The 16,395-nt window shown below is 40.0% G+C and overlaps 1 protein-coding gene across 4 annotated transcripts in view; it reads right to left on the bottom strand.

The window, feature by feature from the left end:
- Nucleotides 1-16,395, bottom strand: part of cdin1 (CDAN1 interacting nuclease 1) — a 190,441-nt gene that overhangs the window by 75,370 nt on the left and 98,676 nt on the right. For all 4 annotated transcript variants that reach the window (XM_072484584.1, XM_072484593.1, XM_072484600.1 and 1 more), the window contains 3 exons: nucleotides 10,374-10,453; nucleotides 9,927-9,976; nucleotides 3,629-3,696 (listed from right to left, as the gene is read on the bottom strand). In XM_072484584.1, coding sequence (XP_072340685.1) covers nucleotides 3,629-3,696; nucleotides 9,927-9,976; nucleotides 10,374-10,453 — 198 coding nt within the window. The remainder of the gene's footprint in view (nucleotides 1-3,628; nucleotides 3,697-9,926; nucleotides 9,977-10,373; nucleotides 10,454-16,395) is intronic.

Genomic DNA, 16,395 nt, shown 5'->3' with positions numbered 1-16,395 from the left:
CTATGGTGATTTCAGATTCCTTTTTGTTATTTGTTTATGTTAACATGCGGGATGCTGTTTATGGGGAGGATGGGATTGTTGTTATTGATATGGGGATTGACATCGCATTGTTTATCGTTGGTGGGTGTAAATTTGGGAGAAAATGTGAAAAAGGAGAATAAAAATAACTTAAAAACAAGAACGCAAGAAACAGGAACAGGAGACGACCAAACAGCCCATCGAGCCTGGTCTGCCATTCAAAGAATTTACAGTGCAGGAGGAGGCCATTAGGTCCATCGAGTCTGCACCGGCTCTTTGAACGAGCACCCGACCCAAGCCCACACCTCCAACCTATCCTCATAACCCAGTAACCCAACCCAACACTAAGGGCAATTTTGGACACTAAGGTCAATTTTGGACACCAAGGTCAATTTTGGACACTAAGGTCAATTTTGGGCACTAAGGGCAATTTATCATGGCCAATCCACCTAACCTGCACATCTTTGGACTGTGGGAGGAAACCGGAGCACCCGGAGGAAACCCACGCACACACTGAGAGAACGTGCAGACTCCGCACAGACAGTGAACCAAGCCGGGAATCGAACCTGGGACCCTGGAGCTGTGAAGCAATTGTGCTAACCACCATGCTACTGTGCTGCCCATTCAATACGGTCATGGCCGATCCAGGGCTTCAACGCCACGTTCCCGCCTGCTCAATTCCCTATAAGACAGAAATGCTCACCACCTCAGCCTTAAATATATTCAATGATGGCACTCCACAAACCAACACCAAATTGTATGATCACATAACTTGCCATTTAACAATAGTAATCCTTTCTAATCTGAACTAAATATTTTTTTTATTCATTCATTGGATAGGAGTATGACTGGCTGGGCCAAAGTTTATTGCCCACCCCTAATTACCCTTCAAGTGAATGGCTTGCTGGGCCATTTCAGAGGTCAGAGGGCACTTAAGAGTCAGCCACATTCCTGTGGATCCGGAGTCACATGCCAGCCAGACCAGATAAGGATGGCAGATTTCCTTCTCTAAAGGACATTAGTTAACCAGATGGAATTTTATGATAATCGACAATGATTTCATGGTCATCAATAGACCTTTTATTCCAGATTTCTATTGAATTCATATTTCACCATGGTGAGAATCAAACCCAGGTCCGTAGAGCATTGCCCTGGGTCTCTGGATTATTAGTTCAGTGCCAACTCCACCATGCCACTGCCTTCCCAACATGATCTTAGACACGGGTCCTTCCATATGCCTCACCAATCTTTCAGTAGGCAGACTGAAATTAATTTAGTGAGACAAGGCCGGATATGAATCATTTGTTTTACAGAGACAGCAAGTGAATGGACATAGTAAAAGTTGGAATCCAAACTTATTACTTCACTTAACTTCAGACTATTCTTCTTGAACAAGTACAATAATAAACCATGCCATCTACTCAGGATAATAAACCATGCTACCTACTCAGGATTACCAGCCAAACACTTTCTTTTGGCCAATTAAAACAAGCCAAGTCATATGTGGACTTGATTGGCACCATAACATTTGATTGCTACAATCAACTATGTGGACCTCTTCTTTGCCTTCTCCCAGTAGACCATCCATTGTTGTTGGTGGAGCAGGCTTGAGGGGCTCGGTGGCCTATTCCTTCTCCTAATGCCCATGTTGCTAGGTTTGCAGGAATTAGCTATACTGTCCCTCTGACTTCTTCCTGTTAACATGATTCACCAGTATCCCTGCCAATTAAATTAGCTACCACCTCCCAACTAGAGTGAAATCTCTGGAGTTACCTCATTCTGAGTCAAATGAATAGATCATCCCAATGATACTTGCAAGAAACTCAAGATGAGATAATGAATTAATTATTGTTTACAGCTATTGAGCAGGCACATTTTCAATACCTGGCCTATTAACAAGTACACCCTTCATTGTCTCTGTGGCTATGGAAATAACTGAACAGAATTTCAATTTTTAAAAAAATACTTAAATGTAACCCGTTTCCAAATCTTACCCGAGGGATAAATGGTCAAAAAATTAATTAAGTGACATGCAGGTAGGACAGAGTTTATAAACCAATAAACCAGCAGCAAATTACCAGCCATGAAGCAAAAACTAGCACAAACCTATGCAAATCCCTCATTTGTTTTTATCCAAAGCTATCAAAAAGGAACTAGCCAGTCACTGCCAAATAAACAAAATCAAGTCACTAAAATTGCTTCACAGCATTTTGACTATTTTTGAGAAAAGGGAATTAAAAACTGAACATCACTAAAAACTTACTAAGAAAACTATTCATTTAATGTTAAATGCCAACAGGACGTTCCCAGCATTCAAGTCTGCCCTACCTGCTAGGGGGATGGAATTGTGCTTCAGTCTCAAAGGGTTGGAAAAGTATCAAAAGCATTGGGTTCTAAGGATTTCCAACTATGAATTCTGTGTGAGAGACTGACAGACAGAGACTGAGTCTAAAATATGTAGATAAAGTAAAGGGAGTTGCAGTTCCCAACCTGCTCCTGTGGAACTACACCATACTCTTTGAAAATTAGACCATATACTGAGATGTGAATGGGCCACTAACCACCAAGGTATCCGCAAGCTGTCCAATCTTCCCCACTCCTAATGCTCAATTAACCAAGTGCTCGAACTAATCCTTGTGCTATGTATCTGTGCCCAGAGATTGGGGTTGCTTGTGCTGAATGCACAGTATTGCTTCATTGTTCTGAACCACAGAAGATGCACATACCTGCAAATGCAACATAGCTTGTGCTGCGTCATAACCCAAGAAAATATGTAAAGTATGCTCAATTCAATGTAAAATGTACCAACAATCAGGATAAAATAGTGTATTGGAGCTTCAGGAATGTGCCGGACGAGGACAGATAAGTTGAATGGCTATTCGTATGTTGCACACAAGAGACTGAAAGGATTTTTTTTCTGTCTGCTGTGATAATTTACTGCCAAAGATGGGCAATAATAAACTGCAATTCTACATTAAAAGACAACTTAAATTTGACTCAGATACTTTATATTTGTGCTTCAAGCGACAGCACAGATGTTTATATTAGTGGAGAGAAAATAAAACTCCAGAATTAATTATCTACTTTAAGACTTCCAAGAGATATAAAGAACTGAAAACTGCTTTCTACAAGTGCAAACAGGCATGTATCCAAAGTTATTATGCAATTCTCCACCCTAAAATCGACCAAATAACCTTTAGTTTATCTTCGTTTTGCAATATCTTCTACACATCAGATATTTGCTTCCTCCAACTCCTTTCTTTGATATGTAAACCACCTCTTAAGTATGTTTCCCTGTGCTACATTTTAAGTCTCTGAAAGCAAGGATCATATATATAATCTCAGGATAGCAGAAGTATTAACAGAAGCGGATATTAAAAAGGTATTTTCCAACTACTTATTCCATAAAATATTAATTACAAGGTTGTACGTGTACTGTATATGAGTATTAGGTATCTGATTTCCTGTCTAGTCCTAAATCAATATAAGATAACATGCACAGCATCAATCATCGCAGCTTTTCTTTCAGCCCTACAGATACAATGCACATATTGCAGTTTCCCTTCAAGTAAACAGCTGTGAAATAAATTGTTTACAATCAAATTCTTACCTAAAAAAGACAGTTTTTTTCTTTGCAATTTTTCACGAAGCAGAATTTCATGCTCCTGTCCAATAGCACTGCAGGAAGTTAAGGAAGGGATGATGTTGATACACAAGAATGCAACAATGGTTCTTTAGAATATGTTGCCTTATAATGGTCAATACTTTTAACTACACATTGCATTGGGTGAACAATAAGAACATTAATGCTGAATAAAATCGGCCTAAATTAATCCCTGATGGTCCTTGCAAAGCACTTGGCACTGAATAAAGTTGGTTAATATTTTGTGAAATGAGAAACATTAATTTCAATAATTCTGCCAAATATATCACATTGGACCTACATACTTTGTTCAATATTACCTTAATCAGAATCCATTAAAAAAAAAATCAAAATAACCCGTTCAACAAATAAGTTCTACAAAGAACAAAATCAATATAATTATTTCAAACTGCATTTTAAATTTGCCCAAGAAAATTCACTGTTCAACAGGTCAGTGTACAGCGTATCATGTTAGTGAAGCAGGTTGTTTAAGAGGATCTGGATTTAAGCTTGCTGGTATGTCAGCCAATCCAGGCCAGGTTATTTGATGGACTATCATCATGATCTCATAGCCTCAAGGCTAAAGGGCTTATATTGGCTAGGGAATCGATTTCTGATTTATCTTCTTAGGTGCTATGTATGTCCCTAAAACAACAGTAACAGCACAATGTTATTTATTCTTTATAGAGGAGTTTGGAATATTTCGGAGAGAAACAAGGCACTACATAAATTCAGGTTCTTTAATATTTTGTCTCATGGCCCGTATGGAATGTGTGTCAACTTCTGAATGAAATCAGGATCCAGCTCATCCATGATAACTCTAAGCTGACAAGCCCACTGGCACTCTCTTGTTTAGGTTCAGGTGAAGAACGCCGCTTGGGCACGGTGGAAATTAACCATCAATGCTTACAGACACCATGTCCCAGCACAAGTAATTGCCTACAAGTGGGCAGAAACAATGAGATATAATGGGAAGGAAAGAACAAAATAAATAAAAGCACATCAAAATACCAGACACTCCTTAAACATTAACTGATGCATTTAAAAATCTGCATGGTCCATGCGGAATAACACGTGGAAATGCCCTCAGCAACTTCCCAGATATAACCTAATATTTCTGAAAAATCAGTCTCCTGCCATTTACACTGAAGCTACTTTTTGTTGCTGTTTTACATATGTATAGTAATTATGTTTAAAATCAATACACAATCCTTTGCAAGATATTATCTTTGCAAAACTTAACTTGAAATTGATTTGTTTAAATCATCTGATGTACTAAAGCTACAGCATTCTTAATATTAAAACGGTTTGAGTCTTCATTAACTAAGGTACCTGAATACCAAATTTGTATAAGTGTCACATTTTGTAATTTTAAAAAGAAATACTCTGCAAAGAGTGCAGTTTCTTTTTAACACCTTCTGCTAATAACATATCTATTAAACATACATCTTCAGGTGGACTGTAAAAATGTTCCAATTGTTTGTTGTTTTGCTGGAAAGTCAATGGTCGCCACTCCAATAGAAATTCCAATGTTCATTTCACGGCCCTCGTTGCAATGCTTATCCGTTACATCACTAAGTGGTATTTCTCCTCATCTCAAATTATTCAAAATGCTTTGAGAAAAAAAAGATCAGCAGCTATATTTATTTCGCAGTGACTGAAATTTCTCATGAACATTGTATGTTATAAACTAGAAAAAAAGTCAATTAAACTATTTTTTGACTCAAACGTTTTAGAAATAAAATTGGAGAGAAGCAAAAGTAAAAGCATATAACCTTCTGTAAGTTATCATAGATGAAACAAAATGTAGTGTGCAAAGCTGAAAGATCACAGTGATGATGATTGCATTTAAAAAGGTGCCCTTTTATAGAATTAACAAGATTATCTTGACCACCCATTTCTATTTTGTTTATTTCTTACTTATTGTTCAAAACTGTGAATTCTGACAACGTCATTGGGGTAGCAGCTGAGAATTTACTGGTGGACATAAGTAAGGAAACTAAACTCTTATCAGAGTTGATAGCATTGGGAGCTGTGTTTTTTGTCAATTCAATTATGTTACATCATTGTTAAATTGTTCTCACTCCTTCAAAATGTTGCTAGCATTCACTGTTTATATCATTTTTTAAAATTGGCCAATAGAAAAATGACAAAGTATCCTGATGGCAGAGGACTTAACTTACAACAAAAACTTGGAACACATAACAGCATCATCCATTTTGCACGCAACATTTCTGCTTCAATGCTGAACATCAACATCAAATCGAATTCACTCTACTAATCCACGTGAATGATATACTGTATTGTGGGAGATATTAGGCATGCTATAAATGCAGCTGTGGAAATGCAACTGGTAATCAGCATGCTAGATAAAAGTAACCATGTATTGATGTTGACTGGTTATTAAATGTTCATCATGGTTTTTTTTAAAGAATAAACTGTCAATAGCTGATCAGCAACAAACATGTTGCTATCATGAAATGACTTTAGCAGGGGGTATTTCTAACACCACTAGACAGGATCAAGTATATTGTTCCCGACCTATCAATCCGCGCAGATCACTTTACACTCTTGTATCAATGCACAACATCAAAATATCTTTTCCCAATATCCCTTCGCTTGGAGGCCACAATAAAGAATTATTCCCACAAACGTTCCTTATGTAATAAAAGGAACACAATAAATATAACCAGTTAGTCTGGATTTACACTGATGTTTGTTGATGTTCTGTCTTGGGACAAAGTATCCCTCTGAATGAAAAAACTGCTCATCCCTCTCAATTCAATGACATGGGAAGGAAGGAATAATCACTCCATCAGAAATAGGTCAAAATCAGGAGCAAGACATGAACAGCTGTTACTTGAACTGACAAAAAATATTCTAGTAGGACACTGCTGCTGTGATTTTAGTGATGCCCAAAATACTCCATATAAAATGGTTTGATAGAAAAACCGTAAAATAGGCTACATTGAAGTTAAGTAGGGTGACTAAGACATACAGAGTCGGGGATAAAACCTGCCACATGGGTTCATGAAGACCACAACTGTTTTAAAGTATGCCATACAAAGGAGAGTGTCAATGTGCAATAATCTCAGACAGCGCAACCCTGTCCTGGTGCAAAAACATCCGATGCAAACGCAAGAGTTTGATGTTTCGTGAGGTCTAATAATTTAGATAATTATAATCTTAAATAGATGATTAAATCAGTTAAAACAAATTTAATGCATACACTAGATTTACTGGATTCTGTAATCACAAATACTGACATACGATTCACATAAAGCTGCAAACCTTCTGATCAGATAGCATGCAAAAGTTGTACTACTCTAATTTATGTCCAAAAATTACTCTTGTACAGCTGAACACTGCCAATAAAAACGTCACCAAGCAACTCAGGATGAGCTTTTGTAATAAACACTCGCTGGTAGACAGCACAATATTACAGAATTAAAAATATTTGATAGGAACAGGGTAATCATTAAATCACTAGGATCAGATGACATTGAACCACTCCGGCTTCATGTAGAGTTCATAATATTAGCAGGACGATTTGGTCAAAATACCTCCTGTATTTTATGTATATGCACACAAGAAAGAGATCACAAAAGAACTGTTGTTTATAACATCTTGAGCTCAAGCAAACACTGCTGCAAGATTGTAGTATAATACAGCACAGAACAGGTCCTTCGGCCCATCGAGTCTGCACTGACGCATGAAAAATACCCAACCTGACTACCTTGGGGCAGTACGGTAGCACAGATGCTTCACAGCTCTGGGTCCCAGGTTCGATTCCCGGCTTGGGTCACTGTCTGTGCGGAGTCTGCACGTTCTCCCAGTGTCTGCATGGGTTTCCTCCGGGTGCTCTGGTTCCATCCCAGTCCAAAGATGTGGTTAGGTGGAATGGCCATGTTAAGTTGCCCCTTAGTGTCCAAAAAGGTGGGGTGGGGTTACTGGAATAGGGGGAAATGTGGGCTTGGGTAGGGTGCTCTTTCCAAGGGCCAGTGCAGACTCGATGGGCCGAATGGCTTCCTTATGCACTGTAAATTCCATGATTCTAATCCTATTTGCCAGCACTTGGCCCAAGTCCTTGAATGTAATGACATGGCCAAGTGCTCATCCAGGTACATTTTAAACAATGTGAGGCAATCCACTTCTACCACACTCTCAGGCAGTGCATCCCAGACCGTCAACTCCCTCTGGGTAAAAAAGGTTTTCCTCAAATCCCCCCTAAACCTCCTGTCCCTCACCTTGAACATGTGTCCCCTCTAACTAACCCTTCAACTAAGGAGAACAGCTGCTCTTTATCCGCCCTGTCCATGCCCCTCAATTTGTAAACCTCAATCAGGTCTGTCTTCTCTGCTCCAGCAAAAGCAACCCAAGCCTATCCAACCTCTCTTCATAACTTAAATGTGCCATCCCAGGCAACATCCCGGTGAATCTCCTCTGGACCCCTTTCAATGCAATCACATCCTTCCTATATTGTGGCAACCAACAGCACTAGCAAACTCGCCAGCAAGGATGTTAGTTCCACTCTGGTTCAGATGTAGACCATCCCATTTGTACAGGTCCCACCTTCCCAGAAACATTCCAATGGTCCAGGAATCTAAAACCCTCCCTCCTGCACTAACTCTTAAGCCACGCATTCATCTGCGCTATTCTCCTACATTTGTACTTGCTAGCACATGGCACTAGGAGTAATCCAGATGTTAGAATCTTCCACATTTTCCTTCCAAGACCTTTGCGCTGTCAGAATGTGTGGCCAACATCAAGTCATAGACCGGTCAACACTTTTCTGTATCTAAATAATAATATAATAATCTTTATTGTCACAAGTAGGCTTATATTAACACTGCAATGAAGTTATTGTGAAAAGCCCCTAGTTGTCACAGTCCGGCGCCTGTTCGCGAGCACAGAGGTAGAATTCAGAATGCCCAAATTACCAAACAGCGCGTCTTTCGGGACTTGTGGGAGGAAACCGGAGCACCCGGAGAAACCCCACGCAGACACAGGGAGAACGTGCAGACTCCACACAGGCAGTGACCTAAGTCGGGAATCAAACCTGGGGCCCTGGAGCTGTGAAGCAACAGTGCTACCCACTGTGCCACCCATATCAGGAGGTGGGAAACCATCCTTTTCATTCCCATCCATAAACTCTCCTCCCTTGCCAGTGCCACCAACCCCATAAAAGTCAATTGCTAGGGTTTAACCAGGTTGTCCAAAAACATGAAATTCTGTACAAACCAGAATTACAATTCACATCTATTAGTCATCAAGATCACATTCTTCCAACTTTGCAATATTGCCTGCCTCCATCACTGCTGAGACTCTTGCCCATGCTTCTGCCCACTTTGATCCTTCCTAACTGCCCAAATCTTGTCCAACATCAAGTCCTGTTTATCTACTGACTGCCATTTCCAATCTTATTTCTATTAAGATTCTGTAAGTTTCTATTGAAACTTACAGGATACTGCGAGGCATGGATAGAATGAACATGGAGAGGATGTTTCCACTTGTAGGAAAAACTAGAACCAGAGGACACCATCTCAGACTAAAGGGACGATCCTTTAAAACTGAGATGAGGAGGAATTTCTTCAGTCAGAGGGTGGTGAATCTGTGGAACTCTTTACCGCAGAAGGCTGTGGAGGCCAAGTCATTGAGTGTGTCTTTAAGACAGAGATAGATAGGGTCTTGATTAATAAGGGGATCAGGGGTTATGGGGAGAAGGCAGGAGAATAGGGATGAGAAAACATCAGCCATGATGGAGTGGCGGAGCAGACTCGATGGGCCGAGTGGCCTAATTCTGCTATGTCTTATGGTCTTATTATTTGGCTAAACAAAATCAGGGCAATTATTTTTTCATACACAATATAGGAAGTTGTTGAAGGAAACTCAGATTAGATTATGGAAGCTTCATTTAAAAGTCTAGCAGAGTTGAATAAACATGCAGCTTGATTCCAGCAATCTCAGTTATTATTAAAGACAGGCCCAATGGATCTTGTAAATCGTACTGCTGTAATTTAGTAAGTCTTAACGCAGTGAATTCTACTATTGCTTCTCTCTTACAGCATCACTTTGTCCACAGTGAAATTTCTGTGGCTAAGGAGGAAAAAGGTTTGCTGCGACCCTTGTTGATTGAAAATACAAGGGTAGGGTATGAAACACATGTTATGTGAAGCAGAACTTGATGTCAGGTTAAGCTAGACATATCTCATCTACAGAGTCATAGCTCGTCAATTTCAGTCCTAAATTTTATGGAAAAAGATACTGTTTGATGCAGTCTACCAATGGTCCATAACAGCAGTCGTTCACCGTACACTGCAAGCAAATAAGAGATGAAAAAGTGCATTAAAAACGTAGTCAGATAATCCACTGGTAAATCAGATAACTATTATAGCAAATAGTATTCCGAGAACTGCAATTACAATTTACAGCACCTGAGTATGGTTCAAAAGACTGTCAAGGACTGTTCAATTTTAAAATGTAAATAATAGAACCTGCATGGCTTGCATGAACAACAAAGGAAGCTATTAAAAAGAAAAAGGCTTTTATACGCAAATAGTTTATTGGCTTTGCTGTGAACTATGATCTGTATGAAGGTTTACAGTGACAGTAATTAAATGAAGTATAAAGTCTTTTACTTTAGCTGTGAGAGTGTGAACCACTATTTAACACAAAATGTCACTGGAAAAGATAACTGTGATTAATACAGTACCTGATAGACTTGATTAGCTAGAACCCTGTCAGGAATCTGAGACGGGTCCCTTAACATGCCATTTATGACAGGTTTGCTCGCTAGATAGGGATAAAAAAAAACATTAATATATTGTGCTGTTCTATTTCAGATTACAGATAAAGTAGTGAATTTATCTTGCGTTACTCATCATATGAATAGGTTACAATGCCTTTTTTTGATCTCATTAAATCAATTTTATTTAACTAGTTTTGGTAGAACAAAAAGGTAAATGAACATTGTAATAATCCTGCAAGGATATATATTGGAAGGCATCAACCCCGACCAACACGAGCAAATCTAATGCAATTGAAATTACAAATCCGGAGAGTTATTTTCAAACTGGTATTGGTCATTGAATTAAATGTTTTTCTTTAAATAAAAGCTTCTTGTGGAAAGTAGGAAAGACATTCGAAAGGTCTACCGAGTTCTTGAGTATGAAATAGGCAATTTTCCCTTGCATTTGTTCTGCTACATTCTTTAAACAAACATTTAGTTCTAATCCAACTTTCAGGTAATCCGTGATTCTGGATTCAAGGTGAAAAGTATGAGAAATATGTTTTTGTACAGTAGCAAATACGCCTCAAGAACATAGAAACTTACTAATACCCTAGTATTATATCATTCAGGTTTGTACTTCAACTAAATCTAAACACATATGAATAAATCCTTGGATCAAATCAATTAAGTAGTCATGAATGGGTAAAGAATAACGCCATTGCTTGATTTAGGCAGAAGCAATTGCCACATAATAAACTTTTTTAGCCATTCAGTTGGAAATTAATAGGTGTAACATGAAAAGAATTTGTAGAAAACTATACAGAATGTTACTTTTAAAATACGTTATGTGCATGTTGTCTTATTAGATGAGAGAAGGGGCCGAATTGGTTTCCTCCTTGGAGATGGCACTAACCTTTGCAGGTGAAGTGCAATATAGTGTGGTCTCTACTATTACCCTGACAACACAAATCAGGTTCAACTTCAGATATACTTCCTTATTCTTCCACCATCTTTGACTCTTCCCTCAACCTATTTCATTTTTTTGGTGCCAGTTACAAGTCAAGGCAGCTTGCTTCAATGGAAGCTAGATTGAAACTGCCCGCTCTCATTTCAGTTGAAACCTTTAACAGATGTCAAACGAGACAGATTATGTCCAGATTTCAGAGATGAAAGGTCAGTATTGTCACATATAGTGCCATCACTCTCCAATTTTTTAAAACTTCCTTTGACTTCAAAAAAGACAAATGACTAAACCAGAGACATGCACGTCTTAAAGCTATAACCTAATACAGGGTTCGAATGAGATCAGAAACTTACACAGTGGTTTAAAACTGTTCCTGAAACTTTAACATTACACACGTGTGTGTGTGTATATATATATATATATGTATTATATATAAAATACGTGTGATATATATATATATATATATGTATGCCTTGATGTACGGCTCCATTCACAAAAGGGATACAAAATGTATTGTAAAGTCGATAGAGATGTCATATTTAATAATCAGAGTTTAAGAAAGTATTTGCATTTGTAGAGCATCGTACCTCATCTCTCAAAGTCCTTCACATTCAATAAATTACATTTTGAAATATAGTTTTGTTATATGGGGTACACATACTAGCTTATTTAGGCACAGTATGTTTTGGCAAACTGAAAATTAGAAGAACGGCCAGTGAATGAGTTTCCGGTGCTGTTGTTATCAGAGAGGACACTGGTCGAACTCTATTTTCAAATAATCCCTTCGGGCTCTTGGCTTCACTGGGACTGTACTTCAGTTTAGTGTCTCATTTAAAGGAGTATTTACTCAAGAGTAAACCTGATTTTTAAGTGGCACTTCCCCCACTGAGTCATTGAGGATGTAGGAGAGGTGGTGAAGAGAGGATTAAAAAGAAAATTACTGCAGGAAGAGTTTCAACATTAATTCTTGTATGAATGTAAATTTGAGTAAGAGCATGTTAAAACGCAAACTCTTCATGGTTTAAACTTTCAGATCTTTCAAATTCAAAGTACATTCACACATTTACAAAAAAAAAAATCTCTCTTGCGCTTTGCATAAAAGCCTTCAAGGTTTCCTCCAAAATAAGAGAAAAATGCCGTGGATGCTGGACATCTGAAATAAAGACAGAAAATGCTGGAAATACTCAACAGGTCTGGCAGCATCGGTGGAGAGAGAAACGGAGTTGACGGTTCAAATAAGTGACCCTTTTAGTTCTGCTCTCGACTCTGAAGGGATTTTTTTCTTCTTCCTTCTACCTCATTTTATCCTCGATGCTTTGTTTCCCTCCTTGCGTTTGATCAGATATCTACCAAAATCTGCTTTCACTGCCACATCACCTTGCTCAGCAACTATCTCTGGCTCCAACCTATTCCATATGGATTGTAACAGAAATTACACCCTTCATGTTTCAAACCATGATACAACTCTCAGATATTCAGCTTTTCGCGCCACATCGAGATTCACACTAAACACTATGCACTATAACAGTCACACCATAACATTTACCTTCTCTCTTCAGCAGCATCAACTCACTGCATTTTAAAGCTGCCCTGGTCTGCAGTTCCATTTCATGCTCCGCCTCATCCAGCACTTTGCCAAAAACCTTTGTTCCTTTCAGGTGTCAAGGATCATGAGCTTCAACAAGTCCTGGATACCCAAAATCTCTACCGGATCCATCTTCCTCTTCACTTTCCCCTTCCATCCCTTCTTCCAATCTCACCTTCTGCTGTTTTTTTTCCATGATCCCTTCTGACATTTCCCCCTGACCCAGAACAATCACTTCTTTGCAAATGCCTCTGCTTCACCCCTTTACACCCACAACTCAAATGAATTTGGAGCTCGGTACAACAGAAGTCTTCTTCAATTGCCTTTATGCCTACTTTTTTCCCCACACAGTGGATCCTTTCATCCTCTGCTCTGAATTTTCTTCCACCTGGACCTCCTGCTTCTGGCCTCTTACCCTCTCTAGATCTTTTCATTGTCAACTGTCTACATGACATTAGTTGTCTTAATTTCTCTGCTGTCTTCACTCATTCTAACTCATCTCTCAGTGAACTTACAGCACTCCTTTCTCTCAGCTCCAACCCCAACATTGTTATCAAATCTGCTCACAAGAAACAGTGGAGGATGAATGTCAATTCTCAGCACCTTCTCCTACCTCTCAGTGGATCATGGCCCCATCACTGAACAAGTCATCCCTTCCAAAACTGCTATAAGACCTCAATTTCCCTGGAGATTTTCCCCAGCTTGCTGCCTTCGACCTCAGCACCCAACACCTGCTTTTACCTCTTTTCTAAATTCACCTGCAAGAATTTCCTGTTAGACCCACCGTTTCAGTTTGTTCTTGCCCCCAAGGACTGAATTGTTCTATTGCAAATAAATCCTTATTGTCTCCTTTGCTCCCTTTCCACCTACATCAGTGACACCACAGGTGCCCTCCGTCACCTGAACAGTTTCCAGTTCCCTGGCCCGAACTGTCCCCTTTTCACCATAAACGGCAAATCTCCACACCTTCATTCCCCGCTAGGACAGTCAGACTCTGTTCTTTGCTTCGCTCTTGAACACAGGATCAACCAGTGGCTGGCTGAACTTGAAAATATCACATTTAATAACTTCTTATTTAACTCCATGAGGCCCCTCCAAATAAAAGGGATTCCTATGGGAACCCACAGGGCTCCTAAGCAATGATTACCACTTTGGAGGATATATATATATTTTTTAAATACTTGTATTTATCGAGCAATTTTTATTTTAAAAAAAAATAAAAAATTTAGCGTACCCAATTCATTTTTTCCAAATAAGGGGCAATTTAGCGTGGCCAATCCATCTAGCCTGCACGTCTTTGGGTTATGGGGGCTAAACCCACGCAAAAACGGTGAGAATGTGCAAACTTCACACGGACAGTGACCCAGAGCCGGGATCAAACCTGGGACCTTGGCACCGTGAGGCATCAGGGGTAACCCACTAGGCCACTGTGCTGCCCTATAGAGCACTTTTTATGACCGTTGGACGCCCAAAAGCACTTTACCACCAATTAAGTATTTTGAAGTACAGTCATTAGTGAAATGCAGCAGGCAATTTGTGCAAGCTCCCACAAACAGCAATGCAATAATGACCAATAATCTGTTTTTTGTCATGTTGATTGAGGGATAAATACTGGCCTGGACACCATGAATACACCTCTGCTCTTAAGAGTGCAATGGGATCTTTTATATCACCTAAGCAGATTGATTCAACATCTCATCCGAATGACAGCACTGCTTTATTTTTAAAGAAAATATTTTATTCACGCATTTATAATTTTAACATTTTACACAGAGATCTAACAAACAATAAGCCCACAATAACATAACCATCTGCCCCCAAGCCTAAACCCTAACTATCATGGTCCATGTAACCACTCCATCTCACGGTTCTCCCTTCATTAGTTTTCCTACCCTTATTCGTCACTTCCATGCCCCCCCCGCACCCCGCACCGCTGACGGTCAATTCTTCTTGAAGAAGTCGATGAACGGCTGCCACCTCTGAGCGAACCCCTTAAGGCGAACTTGATTTTTTCAAACTTAAGAAACCCTGCCATGTCGCTGAGCCAAACCCCTGACTTTGGAGGCTCCGATTCCCTCCAACTCAACAGAATCAGTCTCCAGGCCACCAGGGAGGCAAAGGCCAAAACGTCGGCCTCTCTCACCCCCCTGGGCTCCCAGATCTTCCGACACTACAAATATTGCCACCTCTGAACTCGGAGTTACCCTCCCTTCAAGGACCTCTGACATGACATTCGCAAATCCCTGTCAAAATCCCCTCAGCCATGAACGCACCAAGAACATATGCACATGGTTCTCAGGACCTCCCCTACAGCGCCCACACTGTCCACCTCCTCCTCAAAAAACCTGCTCATCCTGGCCACGGTCATATGAGCCCTGTGGACTGCCTTGAATTGGATCAGACTAAGCCTGGCACACAACAAGGATGCATTGACTCTCCTCAGGGCCTCCTCCCATAGCCCGACTTTCAAATCTCCTCCCAACTCTTCCTCTTCACCTCCCCTATTGGAACTCCTTCCCACTCCAGCAGTTCCTTACATATTTCCAAGACCTTCCCCTCCCCAACCTATTTTGACATCACCTTGTCCTGTAGCCCCCTTTAGTGGGAAAACGACAGCACTGCTGATAGAGTAGCGCTCTAGTACTGCAATGGAGTATCAGCCCTGATTTTCTAACCGAAGCCCTGAAGTGGGACTTGAACCTGTGACCTAGAGATGCAGAAGCAAGGGTATCGCCAGTGGAATCACAGATAACTCTGTAAAACTTTTGTGAGGGCCACAAAGAATCCAGCACGAGTTTGTAGAGTCAAAACAAAATAACTTTATTTATAATTTTATATATAGAGCAGCAGTAGTCCTTCACCACTGCTTTATTCCTCTAGCTGGTACCACACTGCCCAGCTCTATTTATGCAGGTGAAACTGCTAATGATTTCCCCGCCCCCTTCATTGGGGGAGCTCAAACTCCCTAAAATATATTATGGTATACCCAATAGTCTTCAGCCAATATTATTCAGACAGGTTATAACTGGAACATTACTTGCTCCAGTCCTACTCAGGTCCCTTCCCTCACCTCTTTACCCGGTACATTGATGACTAGATTGATGGTTTCCTGCTCTTCCCGGAATTGGAAGATTTAATACAATTTACTTCCAATTTTCACCCTGCCCTCACCTTCACATGGTCTAAGTCAGATAACTTTACAATTTCTTGGTCTCCATCTCTGGGCATGGGCTCTTGACTAATATTCACCAGAAGCCCAGTGACTCCCTGAGTTACTTTTTCTGTAGTTGCTCGCACCCTTCATGCAATGTCTTTATTCCATTCTCCTAAGTTTCCCATTTCCACTGCGTTTGTTCTGCAAACCTCCATATCAGATCTTGATAGGTCTTCCTTTTTCCTCATTCGATGATTCCTCCATACCATAATTGACAGGAACATTGACCATGCCTGGTCCA

Source organism: Scyliorhinus torazame, chromosome 2 (assembly GCF_047496885.1).
Source record: "Scyliorhinus torazame isolate Kashiwa2021f chromosome 2, sScyTor2.1, whole genome shotgun sequence".
Lineage (NCBI taxonomy): Eukaryota > Metazoa > Chordata > Chondrichthyes > Carcharhiniformes > Scyliorhinidae > Scyliorhinus > Scyliorhinus torazame.
This window is presented reverse-complemented; position numbering and strand designations above follow the sequence as displayed.